The sequence below is a fragment of the Leptonychotes weddellii genome, chromosome 5 (genome assembly GCF_054177405.1).
Source record: "Leptonychotes weddellii isolate Sample4059 chromosome 5, ASM5417740v2, whole genome shotgun sequence".
Taxonomy (NCBI): Eukaryota; Metazoa; Chordata; class Mammalia; order Carnivora; family Phocidae; genus Leptonychotes; species Leptonychotes weddellii.
Genome location: NC_138373.1, coordinates 16,815,638 through 16,831,080, shown reverse-complemented (window position 1 = coordinate 16,831,080; position 15,443 = coordinate 16,815,638). Strand labels below are relative to the sequence as shown.

The 15,443-nt window shown below is 51.6% G+C and overlaps 1 protein-coding gene and 1 pseudogene across 1 annotated transcript; one reads left to right on the top strand and one right to left on the bottom strand.

The window, feature by feature from the left end:
• Positions 1 to 1,182: 1,182 nt before the first annotated feature.
• On the top strand, positions 1,183 to 2,512 carry C5H16orf82 (chromosome 5 C16orf82 homolog). Its single transcript, XM_081819178.1, is given in 3 exon segments — positions 1,183 to 1,194; positions 2,026 to 2,438; positions 2,440 to 2,512. Coding segments are annotated over 3 exon segments (498 nt in total).
• A 10,385-nt stretch (positions 2,513 to 12,897) lies between these two features.
• LOC102746385 (DNA sliding clamp PCNA pseudogene) lies at positions 12,898 to 14,536 on the bottom strand (annotated as a pseudogene).
• Between the last annotated feature and the right edge of the window lie 907 nt (positions 14,537 to 15,443).

The window sequence follows — 15,443 nt, the reverse complement described above, 5'->3', positions numbered from 1 at the left end:
CCTAGCAGGGAACGTAAGGAAGGGACAGGGAGCCAGACAGCTATGAGAAGCCCCTCATATCCCAAAAGGATCAGAATTTCCACAGCAAAAGAGATGCCTCTGTGTACAGCAGAGGGAAGCTGAATGGCCCCGGGCAATGGGAAAGGAATTCGTAATAAAGATGACAGTGATAATTAGCACCAACGCATGACGCACGGATGACTGCCAAGGGGCTGAGTGGCGCACTCTCCAAGGACTGCCTTCCTCCTCCCCACCCCCTGCATCCCAAACACAGCCAGCCAGCCCTCTCCAGATCCATACCATCAGGCCAAGCACCAGGGCCAGCTGTCTCCCAAATGCTAAGGCAAGAGTTGAGCTGAATCATTATGCTTCTTGATCTTAGGAGGATCGTGGATACCTTTAAGAATCTGACAAAGGCTGTGACTCCTTCCTGGTGGGAAAGCATATATGTAGCTCATCGCAAAGTCTACTACAATTTCAACAAATTCCCCCAGTCCTTGAAACCCACCTATGACCCCTTTAAGGGTCAATGAATTTTGTTTTAATTCAGTCATTCAGTGGAAATCTATTCAGTGTCCGCTAATAAGCGCCCCAGTGGGTGTTCTCATCCACAATACTACTTAGCCAGGGTAGCCACAGAATCATCTACAAGCAGTGCATCTGGCTGAGCCTCGCCTCCTGGCACCCTAGTTCTCAGTGCTGGCTGCACGTTCGAACCACCTGGAGAGTGGTTTAAAATTCTGATGCCAAAGCCTCACCCAGATCAATTAACTCAGAACCTCTGGAAGTGGGACCCTAGGGATGCCTAGGGGTGCAGCCAGGGGAGAGGACCACTGCCCTAGAAAATCCAAACGTGTTTTTTAAAAAAGTTCCCTAGGAGGGGCGCCTGGGTGGCTCAGTCATTAAGCGTCTGCCTTCGGCTTAGGTCATGATCCCAGGGTCCTGGGGTTGAGCCCCGCATCGGGCTCCCTGCTCGGCGGGAAGCCTGCTTCTCCCTCTCCCACTCCCCCTGCTTGTGTTCCCTCTCTTGCTGTATCTCTCTCTGTCAAATAAATAAATAAAATATCTTTAAAAATAAATAAATAAAAAAGAAAAAGAAAAAGTTCCCTAGGTGGTTGGGATGCACACCCTAGAGCAGTTAATTCATTCATACATTCAGCAAATGCCTAATGAGCATCTACTATGTCCCAGGCAGTATGCTAGGCGTGGGGGGCACAGCAGAGAATAAGAGATCAAAATCTCAGCCCTCGCAAAGATGATATTCTAGCAGAGGGGACAGGCACTCAGTAACCAACACATAAAAAGACTTGCAAATTGTGTTTCGTGACACAAGGAAGTGACACGAAGACTAATAGAGGGACCTTCTTGTAGAAGCCAGGGACACTTCCCGGGGGCCACTGGAGCTGAAGCTTGAAGGCCAAGGGGCTGAGGGAAGAGCATTCCAGGTGGTGGGAACAGCCGGTGCAAAGGCTCTGCAGGGGGTCAGAGCTCAGAATAAGAAAACAGCCAGTGCGACGCCTCCTTGAAGTGAGGAATGGGGAGGGTGTGACGTGGGACCAGGCTGAGAGAGAGGAGCCAGACCAGCCAGGCCCTTGGAGATCCAGCAAAGAATTTAGGATAAACTCCTGACTGTCATATGGTCCCCAGGCCTCCCAGTGGTCTCGGAATGGCACAAGCGTCTCAGAAGAAGTGCCATCCTAAAGGAATACAGCTCGGAAGGGGCTCGGCTGGGATGCGCACCCAGGTCTCCTGACATGGCAAAGCAGAGGCCACAGGCCCTGCAGGAAGTGTCCCCAGGAAAGTGGGTCTCCCCACTCTCTGGCCCTAAGCCCCTTTTCTGCCCATGCCCAGCCCCAGCCACTAATGTAACTGGTGCGGGGAGAGCATTGTCCTTCCCACCCCTACCCCGCCTCATAAACCCCTCGCCATGGGAACCAGGCCAGCCAATCAGAACACTCCCCTTTGAAAGGCCACCCTATAAATTGAGCCTCCTCTCCCCAGACAAACCAGACCTACCATTCATAGGCCTCCCAGGGCCCCCACACCCTGGATAAACCAGATCAGTTGCCCCCCACCTTCCTCGAGGGTAGAAACGGGGAGTCTGCTGCCTGGAATGTTCAGGGCCAAGCTCCAAGCCTCCCGGCCCCCAGCGTAGAGCCCCAGCCCCCGGCGTGGCCACACCATGACACAGGAGCAACTCAGGAGCCCCTGAGAGTTTCGAGGGGTAACCTGGGAAACCCATGGAGCAGTGAGAGCGGGTTGCTGAGCCTGCGACAGTCCAGCCAGGGGAAATGCAAGGCAAGTGACACCAGCCTGTTGAGCAGCGGGTACGCGGGCGATGAAGAGAACAGTGAGGTCAGCCTGGTGGGCAACACTCCAATCTTAAGGTTGCCGAGAAGGCTCCACACCCAGGCAGGCAGCGCCCCGAGAAGCCAGCTGCGCGCCCAGCCAGATCAGGAGCCAGGTGGCCGGCCAAGCCCGCGGCAGCAGGCAGGCTGGAGGGGAAAAGTGAGGCCAGCCTGCCCAGCAGCAGCATCAGCAGCAGGGCCAGCAGCCTGACCAGCATGAGCTTCATCAGCCTGGGCAGCAGCGCCCTGAACTACCAGGTGAGTAGCGGGCTGCTCAGCTCTGCCCACAGCCTTCCCGCCAGCCAGGCCAGCAGCTGCCCAGACATCCCGGCGGACGGTAATGTGCAAGGTGGGGTGAAAAGTAACACCAGTCTTCAGGAGGACAAGTCTGGGGACAAGGCCAAAGCCGGCGACCAGGCCGCCAAGGGGGAGCAGCCCGCCCAGATATGCATGCCTTTATGAGTCGGCTCGCCGGCCACCAGGTTCTTGAAAAATACAGATGTAACGGCCCAGCAAACCTAGACTTCACCCAGAGCGGTTATTGCCAGAGCAAATACCTTTAAAAAAGTATACACTGACTGTGTTGGAAACTTGGATAGCCCCATTTGTAGCAACAACCATCAGCAGCAGGGTCGTGTGTAGCGAGAACTATGGATGATGAGCACCATCTACACCGACAATCAGCAATCAACGGTGAGACCATCTCTACTGAGAACCACTGTTGAGAAGAACGGCTGTATAAAGACCCGTCGGTGCTGGGTTCACCTGCATCCACCTCCACTGGCCAAACCACTGTGAGCCCCAGTGATGAGCCAGCCCTAACAGGATCCATCACTGGCAAAACCATCTGTACTGAGAACCATCATGGTGGGGTCACCGGTGCCAAAACCCATCGGTGGGGACAGCTGTGATCAGCAGCAAATACCAACTCTATTTAGAACCATCTGAAGTTAGAACCTCCCATGGAGAAACCATGCTAAGTGATGAACACCATCTACAACCAACACCAGTCATGATAAGCTCAAAAGAAGCAAGCACCAGTCTTGGCTGGGACTGTCCACATCGAGAGCCAGCTGAAGGAAACACCATCCATGGGGGACCACAGCCCTGGGGGAGCTGGATCTCTACCAAGCTCTGTAAGATGAGCTGCCCACAAGAGCCAGCAGCATCCAGAGAGGACGCTCACGATGGCTGTGTTCAAGGAGCCCCATCCCTGAAGAGCATCCTCCAAGTGAGCTTCTCCCTTTAATTTTAAGCACTGTTGCCAGGTAGTTTCAGCCCAGAATCTTCCCAGGAGCAAACGTTCCCCGATGCCCCATCTCTGTCTCTACGTGCATCTCAGAGGAGGTAGAGACGAGGAGGCCAGAAATTGTCTTTGTTGAGATGGTAGGGACAGTGCTTCCTATGGCAAGACAATGCCATGATCAATGCTTAATGGTGACAGAAACCAAATCAGCCCAGAAGGGCTGGGATGAGACAGCTCTGCACCATTTAGTGAACGTCTCCTAGGTGAGTGGGAAGGCTGAGACCTCCATCTGCCCCTTCTCAGGACAATAAAGCCCTCCCCCAGGGGCTGACCACGCAGACCCTGGGGAGGTGTGTCCACTGAGGGGCGGAGGTCAGAAGAGTCACGAAGACATCCACTAGGTTCCAGAAGGAAAGCGGAGGGGGCACCAAAGACAATAAAAGGTGTCTGGAGAGGCTGAAAGTGTGCATTTGTGTGTGTTCCCGCCGAGGTCACAGTGACAAATGCAAATACGCCAAAGAACCGTGTTGAGAGGAGGGCTCAGCTGCCAATTCTGCTACCTCCAGGCTGGTGATCTGGGGCAAAATGCTTACATTTTCTGGGCTCGGTTTCCTCATCTGGAAAATGGGAACAATAACCCCTATTTCATATATAGGTAGGATGGTTCTGTGAATTACGTGAAAATGTCTATGAATTACCTGGCAAGTAGTAGGTCCTAAATGTTTGCTTCCTCCCCTTTCCTCGCTTGTCTGTAAACGGGCAGAGTGGTTCCTGCCTTAGCTTCGCTCACAGCACACAAAGGATCATGACTGCTAACACAGACCATGTACTCTTGACCAAAAAAAAAAAAGAAACAAACAACAACAACAACCCCCCCCCAAAAAAAACCCCAAAAAAACAATGGAGCTATAGCATCTGCTTAGAAGTCAGGACGGATCAGCAGATGGTTTGTTAGGTTTCAGGGGTGAGTGGTTCTGGGTTTGAGGGCACAGCATGTCTGGACTGGTGGGGCCCTTCCTCTCGAGCATGAGTGCCTTTGAGTACATTCTCCCCCACTTTGTCCAGGCAAAATCGCTCAGCAGGGGCAGAGCACCCATGACCCAGGCAGACCAGAGGAGCTCCCCGCCCCCAGCCCTGCCCAAGGGAGCCCTTGTCCGCAGGCAGGCCCTGGGGGAGGGGGATCTTCTGGGGAGGCTCTGGGGCTGCTTTCCCTCCCCACACCCCCATTGCTGCCTGGCTCTCCTGTCTCAGAGGAGGACAGAGGGTACACAGAGGCAAAGTTGTAAGCACAGCAACACTAGACAACCGCACACCGGAGGCCACAGACTCCCTGGACACAGTGTGGCCAAAACGAGCTCACCCCCTTTCCTCGACCACCTCCTGCGTCCCTTCTCAGCAAATGACATCATCCCACCCCATTGTTCCAGCGGGGGCCCTTGTCACATTGGACCCTGCCCCTGCCTCAGCCCCATGTCCCATCAGTCCCTAACACCTCCCCTCCCTCACTGCTGCCCCCCTATTCCAGGCTGTCCTCTTCCCCCCAGACCAGTGGTTCCCAGCCCCCGCTGCACAGTAGAAGCACCTGGGGAACATTTACAAGATGCAGATGCCCAGGCACCAGTAGGGTTTAAAGTTCCCCGGGTGATGATCATGTTCTGCCCGGGCCAGGAAGCACCGCTGCCCTTGATCTGTTCCCCCTCAAACGCACTTTCATCCCCTGGGGTCTAAAACAGACACCCGCAGGGGCCAGAAAGCTACTACAAGGGAGTAGATACGGGGCTCGGCCCTACTGGAGGACATGCATCCCATCAAAGAAAAGCCAGAAATCCAGAATTCTATATGTAAGATCTCCTGATTTTTCAATGTGGGTCACAAATTCAAATTCTTTCCAAAAAGGGGGAGGGTGGATGAAAATTTCTGAAGGCAGTCTCAGGGCCATACATTCAAAGGCTTCTGCGTCTAAACAGAGAACACAGTGATCTTTCCGAAACAAAAACCTGCTTATATTCCTTAACTGCTTAAAAACTTCTGAATCGGGGCGCCTGGGTGGCTCAGTCGGTTAAGTGGCTGCCTTCAGCTCAGGTCATGATCCCTGGGTCCTGGGATCGAGCCCCACGTCCGGCTCCCTGCTCAGTGGAGAGCCTGCTTCTCCCTCTCTCTCTGCCTGCCTCTCTGCCTACTTGTGCTTTCTCTCTGTGTGTCAAATAAATAAATAAAATCTTTAAAAAAAAAAAAAAAACTTCTGAATCTTCCCACTGTCCAAAGGATCTGACATGGTATTCAAGGCTCTTCAACAAACTGACCTAACTATGTTTTCCTCCCCTGGACTCCTGCTACTTCCTCCAAAACCTCCATATATACCACCTCAAACCTCTCATAATTCACATGCAGCAAAATGTTCCCTTTCTTGTGTACAGTTCTATGGATTTTTGACAAGCACGCACATAGATGGGTCAGGCATCCACCACCACACCCTGAATACCGAATAGTTTCATTGCGCCCCAAAAATCCCCCGTTGCCCCTTTTGGTCAGTTCCTCCCACCCCAGATCATTTCATCTGGGTGAATACCCACGGGTGGGACCACAGGCTGGGACATGTGTTTGGCTTCATAAGAACCCGCCCAGTCACTTTCCGAAGGTGGCTTTACTTTATAGTCGCCAGTCTTCGTCTGACAAAGACAGAGTTTGGATTTTTCATTTCACTCTCAAAGTCTCTGATCATTGTCTTAACAGTAAGAAGTCGTTTGTCTCAGTCTCCCATTATTAACTCTGTTTTACACATGGGGAAACTGAGGCACACCGAGGCCAACTCTGTGTGAGTGAGTGGTGGGGCTGGGATTTGAACCCAGGCGCTGTGGCCCCTGAGTCCATGATCTTAACCATTAACCTCTCTACCCTGCCCTCCCTGCTTTGGACATTTAGGGTCCTGACATACCCAGGCGACAGGCCGCCCCCAGACGCAGAGCCCCCAGCCAGCTAGCTGTTTCTTGTCTCGAGCCCCTTAAGTGTGGCACCTCCCACTGTATGTGTCTGCCTCCCTGAGGACAGGTGTCACTCCCCCAGCCCCCTCTGTATCTTCAATGCCACTTCCCTGTTAGTGGCAGCAATGGTTGCCGAATGAATGAATGAATGAGAAACAGTGAGTGAAGGATGAATAGCTGAATCAGAAGAAAGAAGATGGATCCTCCAAGGCCTGTACCCCAGCGACTACATCCCACTGTCCAAAAACAAACGTGGCTCAGGATCCGAAAATTAAATACCGTTCGGCATGCACGCCTGAGCCCCAGGCACAGCTCCACACTTCTCTCATTGTCTGCCCAGCAGATCCGTCTCAGCTCAGCTCTCTCCCACCCCAGCTCAGGGGATGCAGCAAGCACTTGAAGCAAGGACCATTTTTCAAGCGGGTACGGTGATTTTTTCTTTCCTGTCCACTAGCTTGGCGTTCGGGGTGCAGCGGGGTTGGAATGATGGGTTGGCTGCAGGCACTGGCTCCTGAATTATTAACTGGGCTGGGGAGAGAGTTGCTTACAAATGCTGTCCATCCAGCAGACCAGCGGCCCACGGACTTCAAACAGGCCTGGAGCAGGGAGGCGGGAATGGGAGGGACTCGGCCGGTGGGCTCCACACTGACCAGATCTGAAGCCTCTCTTCCCGAGCGCTCCCTTGGCTTCCATCCCCTGGCCCAGAAAAAGTTTATCTTTCTCGAGTTCTTCACACCATAGTGCCTGCTCTGCAGGAGTCAAGCACCTGACCTCTCCTCTTCTGTCCACGGCAAAACCGTGGGCAAAATGGATTGAGTCTAGTGATTAAGGTTTGCTCGGAGCCAGGAGCTTGGTGGGTAAGCCAGGCTCTTGGTCTGTGGCTCACTGTGGGCAGGGAGCAGAGTAGGGTGCCTGAGGTTGGGTCTCCAGAAGCAGAGCCTGAGATGAGGGTTCTTGTAAGATTTATGGAAAGGGCTTTCCAAAGAGAAGGGGCGTAAGGGACATGGGATGGGGCTGGAGACTTGCCTCAGGTGAACCCCATGGGGAGCTCTGGAGCATCTACTGCAGCTCCTAGTGGGTCTTACCATCAATCAAAGGGAAGCAGGCCCTTTGTACCCCCACACCCCAAGCGAACATAACCAGTGGAACAGCTCCAGTCCAAACGGGCAACTCCCCAGAGAAGGGAAAGCTGTGAACCACTAGGGGCCATGTGGGGCAGGTAGTCCAAACTGATATGTGGCTCTACAGAGTGATCAGGACCCCAGCTCCTCCAGATTTCCATTCCACCCTCCTTAGGATGAAGTCTGCATCCTCATGGTCCAAGGTGGCTGCCCAAGTTCCAACAACACATGTCCATCCAACACATCAAGGAGAGCAGGGGGAGGAAGGAGAGAAGAAAGGCTTGACCCTTCTTTTATAAGGAGACTCTCTAAAAGTCTCACACAACACAGCTACATGGAGCTATAAAGGAGGGGAGGAAATCCAGTCTTTATTCTAGGATGCAATGTGTAGGAATAAAAACTGGCTTTCTGTTACTAATAACGGAGGAAGGAACAGATACTAGTTAAATACTGCCCCCCAACCGTTCTCCCTTCAGATGCTAAAGGGACCTTTTAACCCTCTTTAAAAAAAAAAAAAAAATCAGTCTTTTACTTAAAATCTTTGTAATAGTTGGCAAAAATGACCCAAATGCTTAGCAACTCCTCCCATGGAGAGGAGGCGTCTACTTCTCCATCCCCTGAATCTGGGCACATCTCGTGATTTGTTCTGACCGACAGGAAGTGATGCTCTGCCCTTTGGGGTCTAGGCCTTAGGAGGTCTTGTGGCTTCTGTTCACACACTTCACACTCGGCAGCCATCCTGTGACCAAGAGGCCAAGACATGAGGAGAGAGGCCATCATGAACCAGCCAGCCCCAAGTGACCCATCAGCTGACCACGGACACATGAACAAGTCCACCTAAGATCAGCTGGGCCTGACCCAGACAGGAGGAGCCACCAGCTGAGCCCAGCACAAACTGCTACCCTCCAGGCTCCCAAGCTAAAGAAGACAAGGTTGTTTTAAGTCACTATGTTTGGGGATAGTTTGTTCCATGGCCAAAGCTAACTGATAATGCTCTGATGACCTTCCCTTACTCTCAGGATAAAGAACAAAATTACCACCACCAGCAGCAAGGGTCTGGCCTTTGCTCACCACTCCAGCCTCATCACAAACCACTTTCCTCTCTGCAGGGCCTTCACTTCCGCAGACCCACTGACCCAGTACCTTAGCAGCAGCAACTCCTCTATCTAGAATATGCTTTGCCCCTTGACCTGGTCACTGCCTACTCTTTCTTGCAGAGCTCAGCTCACCTGTCACTTCCCTGCTCCCACCACCTGATCCAATCGCCCCAGAACACACTCTCGGGCCACCACGTCCCTCTCTTTCACAGCACTTTCACGGCTGGTCATCACTTGACACTTCCTTGTGTGGTTCTCGGAATAAAATCTGCCTCGCCCATAAGTCTTCAACTCCACAGGAGCAGGGACTGGGTCTATTTTGCTCACAGTTGTGTCCCTGGAGCTTAGAACAATGCCTTTTCGTAATGGGTGCGTCATTGTGTCACCGGCATCTAGAAGCCTGCCTTGCACACAGTAGGTGCTCAATATATACTTTGGAATGGATGTGTTGAATCTGAGCATTGCAAAGGAAACTGGTCAAACCTCGATTGTAACGTTAGTTCTCAAAATATGAAAGGTGACAAAATGGGAGCCTACAGAGGTTGAAAGTGGCACGCACGCACACACACACACACACACACACACACCCAACCATCAAGTTTGTCAAGGTCATAAATGTGAGCATTGACAGACGTCCCTCCTGGGCTCATCTGAGGCTCGCCTCAATGGATGTCAGTTGTAGTCTGTGAAAGCTGATGAAAATCCTTCCCTTACGTATCACGTTAACCCCAGTGTGGGCACAGGATGGCCTCAAGCTAATCCTAGAATTCACAGTGGTTTCGAGGACAGACTCTGGGTTCAGAATCTCTGGGCATGCGTCTTGGTTCTGACAAACACTAGCTCATTTAGTGATGCCTAGAGTCATCATGTGTAAAATGGGGATGAAAGCAGTCCCTCCAAGGGTTGTTGAGAAGAGTACACTCCTCTGTATAAAGCCCCGTGGGGCCCAGCGCACATAACAGGCCCTCAATAAATGACAGTTAGCACTGCAATGAGCCTGAGGGCGGGCATGACTCTCCTCACAGGCAGCTCACCGCTCAGGCTATGTTCCTGTTACTTGTCTTCTATTCCCCCGCCCCAGCCCCAGCTCCTGGCTCAGGGCCCCGCACAAGGTGGGTGGTGACGAATGGTTGCTGAAGGAAGACATGAGAAACTGAAGAGGAATGAATGAGTGAACTCATTCGGCATTCACAAGCTAAGGCATTCGCTAGGCAGCGGGGAAGCAAGTCAGAATAAGGCACCACTTTGGCCCGCAAGTTGCTCTGCGCTGGGACCAGAAATTAGAAGTGCCAGCCCACAGATTTCACTTAAAAGACCCAAACTGCTGGCTACCTGAGAGCTGGCAGCCCTGGCCCCCATTCCCACCTGCCAGCAAGCAGCAGGACCTGACCTCCCCTGCTCCAAACTCACTGTTGGCTTGGCCCACAGGCCTTTGAGTTTACAAGCCTGGGCAAACAGTGCAGAGGATGGAACCCAGGAGGCCAGGGACCTCACTCAGCCCGCAGCCTGCTGCCCAGGGGAGACAAAAAGGCAGGGCATGGGCTCTTTTCCCACATTGGACCATGCAGGTGACAATGGGCAGGTCAGTCCCCTTCCCTGGCTTTAGTTTGCCCCCAAGGTACATGAAGGGGCTCTAGGAGATCAATGGCTTTTATGCATTTTTTTTAAAGTACTTGAAAACATCCCTGCACCCCCACCCCAAATGAAAGTAGACACACACATGGGTATGAGCAAAGCTAGTTGGGAGAAGGCTGGGCAGTGGGGCAGGGCTCGAGCCAGTCAGACCCCCACTCCCCACATTTGTCCCCTTCATGGGGCCTCTGGCCACAGGAATCTGGGAAGAACAATAGGAAAATGGTTCTGACATTTGGAATTCTGGAACCACATCTCACCTGTCCTCCCAGGCTCAAACCCACCAGTACCAGGCCAGGCGAGGAACAGGCGTGAGGGCAGTGGGAGCCAGATTTACTACTACTAGTCAAAGCATCTTAGACTCTTTCAACCAGACCCACTTGGTGTACATAACAAGGATTTTTTATTTCCATCAAGAAATCTGTGCTCTCCCATTTGTCTTGAAATATGTGGCCCTCTTTGTTATCTTTCATTTTTCTGTGTTTGATGGAGATGTGGATATCAAGAAATAGTTTACATTCTTCCACATTTTGTAGAAGGAAGTCAGCATTGCAACTGGCAGAGATAATGGGAGAGAGTGGCTGCCATCAGCCTCAGGACAGGGAGGTGACAGGGAAGAGCGGGGACTGTCCACAGGGTAGCCAGTGCCTGCTTTGAAGGAAGGGGATACCAGGGTGGCCATATCTGCTATTTCTAGAAAATCAGAATCCCAGACTTTTTATGAGAAATCTCCTGATTTTTATTTTTATTTATTTATTTAATTATTTATTTATTTATGGAAATCTCCTGATTTTTAAATAGTGGTTATTTCTCATTTTTCCCCCAAACAAAACACTGCTGCAACAAAACATATCCACAGGTCCGGATTTACCCCTGGAGCCACCAGTTTGAGCCTTCCACTCTAAGTCTAGCCTAGGAAGCCAGTTCTCCTTGGGGACGGGCTGCCTTCCTACCTTGAATTTGGTAAGATCAAGTTTGAGCTGACAACTCGGCAATGGAGGGGTGGGGGGTTCTTGGGAACCCCACACAAACTCCCTCCCGCCTGCCACAGAGAACAGATGTAATGTATGAACTGAGACAAGAACGCAGCTTGAGACTAGATGGACCGTCGAAAGAGGAAGAACAATTTTTTCAAAAATAGTGACAGGCAACCTGTTTGACGAGGCTGAGAAGGGTTTAAACCAACACCCTGAGGGTTTACACCAGAACACAGGAACCACCAAGTGCTCCACACACCAGTGCCAGGATCTTTCTAAAACAAATCAATCGAGTTTCCAGCACCCTGCTTACACCTTCGCTGGCTCCCCATTGCCCTCAGAGTAAAGTCCAAAGGCAAGTGCCTTAACTTAACCTTAATGCCTTACAGGATCCAGCCTCTTCTCCGGGCCCCTCCCCCACCTTCCCCGTGTCCCCTTGCTGTCCCCACAAAAGGACTTTTCCTTCTTTCTCTACTGGGGCTTTTTACAAATTTTCTCTCTAACCTGGAACACCCTCCTCCTGCCCTTCTTTTCCTGCCCAACTCTCTCCATAGGACTCAGTTCACGTGTTACCTCCCCCAGAAAGCCTTCCCTGATCACACCTCAGGCTGAATTTAGGTGTCACTCCTGCACCCACTACCCTCTGCTTCACTCTATCTTTGTCCAAGTCACTGTGAATTGTAATTATGCATGGGGGACACAAAATCTCCCATGCTTAGTGTGGAGTAGGCACACAGCAAATGTGTGAAAGAAGGAGGGAGATCTGAAATGAAATAGACCCCATCCTACAAATGCTTTGGGGTATAGATCTCCCTGGGAATGGAGGTCTCAGTGGGTACTTAAAGTCCTTTCCATCACTTCGACCTCAAAGAATCAGAGTCCGGTTCAAAGTTGGCAGGACTGCTACTCAGAGAGGGACAGAATTCATCAGCGGTCACACAGCAACATGGGGGCAAAACCGCAATGAAAATTCAAATCAGAACTCAGCTGTGTTGTTGGCTTTTATTTACTTCCCCAGATGCCCCTTCCTCCCCCACACCCCGTCCGCCAAGGGCTGGGGGGGTGGGGAGTCAAGGTGATGGAGTCAGTGGCAGGGGTGGGGAGAACAGACACAGAAGGTATTTTCTCTTCTAGGTCTTCACGGGCATTAGCTCTGTGAATTATTCATCAGAAAATCTGCTTGAGGTAGTGTCTTAGTCTTAATTTTCAATTCCCCTAATGCTGGCCAATTCTGTGCTGAAAACCTCTCAATTATTAATGTTTCTAAAACAATATTTGTTTTCGCTGCATCAAGCAACAACCAAGTTCTCCTAGCGAGTGATCCTGCCCCCAAAATTTGCCTTGCTGAGGAAGCGTTTCAGAGGGGTCAGGGGTATGTCGGGGTTCAGCAACCAGACTGAGACCATTAAGCCATGCAGAGACAGGTATCAGGAACTCCCTGGACAAAAGAAACTGTAAAAATAGCAAAAACGATTACTATGTATTGGCATCTTACGTGCCAAGGGTAAAGCTAAACAAAAAAAAAGCTTTACTTTTACTTATTTAACCCGTGGTTTGCTTTTGAAATTCAAATAACTCCTTTAAACTGAAAACAAGTCTTAAAACTGCATTTAGAGTCAAACCCCTTTTGTTCTAAAAATCCTAAGGAGTATTTCTAGGTGAGGCGGAAGTATTTCTAGATTAACAAGACTAGATCTGACTTGGACTGGATTCTTGTAGAGAATGGAGGGGAAAAAATGGCTATTTATGGAAAATGGTCTCTGCATAGGTACTCAGAGGCACACACTCGTGACAGAAGATTCTTCAGTACATGCTGGCATCTTAGAAGGAGTTCTCAGAGAGCTTAGCTTTATTTTCTGCAATCTGTTGCTCTCCGACAAGGGGCCGTCCACAGGCATACCGAGTGTGACCGCAGGGGAGGGTGGAGTTGCTTCTGTAAAGAAGTTTGGGGACCTCAGTGCAAAAGTTAGCTGAACTTGGCTCACTCATCTCTAGGGCGACAGCCTCCTCCTATCAACATCACTCGTTTGCCACAGCTTTATATTTCTACTACCAAGTTTCTGGCCTTGGAGAAAAGCTCACTCCATCTTTTGCACAAGAAGTGACGCCAGGGTCCCCAGAATGGCTGAGATCTCAGCGTATACGATGCACATTCGCCAGAAGTCATCTTTTCTCCACAGCTTCACTCGAATTCGGGAATTCCAAGTTCAACATGTAAATCCATTAACTTCATGTCATTGTCTGAAACCTTTTCTTGATTTGGAGCTTCCAATACCAGTGCCAAGGTGTCTGCATCAGCTTCGGCCCTCGGCCTAACGATGTCTTCATTGCCGGCACAGTTTCCTACATTGGACACGCTGGTGGGGTTCACTCCCGCGGTCAAGTCGCAGTCACAGCCAGATGCGTGGAAACCTTGGGAGTGCACCTTGGAACATGGTGGCCGAGTCACCAGGCTGAGGCGACGGGTGGAGGGAAGGAGGAAGGGGTAGCCAGCTTAGATGTCACAGGATGACAGCGAGCCTGTGACCAGGGAAGATCACAACCTACTTAGGTAACTTACAAAAACTCCCCGCGGTAAGACTCATCAGCCCCATTTTACAGATAAGGAAACAGACTCAGAGAGGCCCAATCTTTGCCTGTGGTTCCTCAGCTCATCACTGAGGAGAATAGGATTTGGACCCAAGTCTACGTGACTTCATAGTCAGTACATTTTCCCCCTTGACACTACAGTGCCATCTGGGATTTTAGTTGCATCCAAGGAAGAACTGTATGGAAGTAAATGATGTTACTCTCAAAGAGCACTTGGAACAAGGCATGGCTGGAAGGGAGATATGAATGGGAGGAAATTCTGAATGGAGGGCATCTCTAGAGTCCCCGTGAGGGGCTGCTCTCCTCTGTTGTAACACAACCTACGCCGCCCAAGGTCTTGGGGTTGGGGGGCGGGGCACACAAACTCTGCAAACAGTGACAAAGGCATTTGTGTCCCACCTTTAACACTCAGACTCACTGATGGACAAAGGGCACGGAGCCTGGCAGAACAGAGGCTTCAGAGTCAGACCAGCCTGGGAGGGCGTCCCCCACTGAGCCACCTCTGAGCCAGGCCCTTACCCTCTCTGTGCCTCACCTCCCCACATCTGTGCAACAGGGTAACACCAGCCCCTGCCTCACAGGCTCGCGTGTAACACATCTGAGATGATGCCCATTTGGGGGCCTGACACACAACAAGACACCGATAAATGCTAGCCTCCCTCCCCCTACCTCTACTCCTCCCCCAAGGAAGAGGCCGACATTTTCAAAAAGACATGCTAAGAACAAGGGGGAAAGACAGAAAGGAGGCAAATACGTTGAGAAAATACGTTGCAAGGGGGAAAATCCACCCCATGAGCTGGGGCAGCAGGAGAGGTGACAAAGGAGTAGCTTACTGAGGACAGAGGGGTCTGTCACAGGTGGGGGCACAGCATGGGGGCCAGCGAAGGACGGTTCTCTCGGCGCCTGCTTCTTCTCGGCACTCGGATGTCTCACTGTCCTGTCCCCTCCTGTGTCTGCTTCCCTCTCCCTCCACGGACTGGCTTTCTGGCTTCTCCGCAGGGAGACCACCGCCTCTTAGCTCCCTGGTTTGAAGGCCTTCTGCAAGTGCTCCGCAGCCTCATGAACATCTTGGAGTCTCACTTCCCAATTCTGATTGGCCCAGGTTACAGTCAGGTATACACGCTGGGCCAATCAGATGGAAGGTGGTGGGTCGCTGGGTAAAAAGACTGCAGCTGGGGCCCACGTCATCACAGGGATGCAATCTAAAACCACACCAGGGGCACCGGGGTGGCTCAGGGAGTTAAGCACGGAACTCTTTTTTTTTTTTTTTAAGATTTTATTTATTTATTTGAGAGAGAGAGAATGAGAGACAGAGAGCATGAGAGGGAGGAGGGTCAGAGGGAGAAGCAGACTCCCTGCCGAGCAGGGAGCCCGATGCGGGACTCGATCCCGGGACTCCAGGATCATGACCTGAGCCGAAGGCAGTCGCTTAACCAACTGAGCCACCCAGGC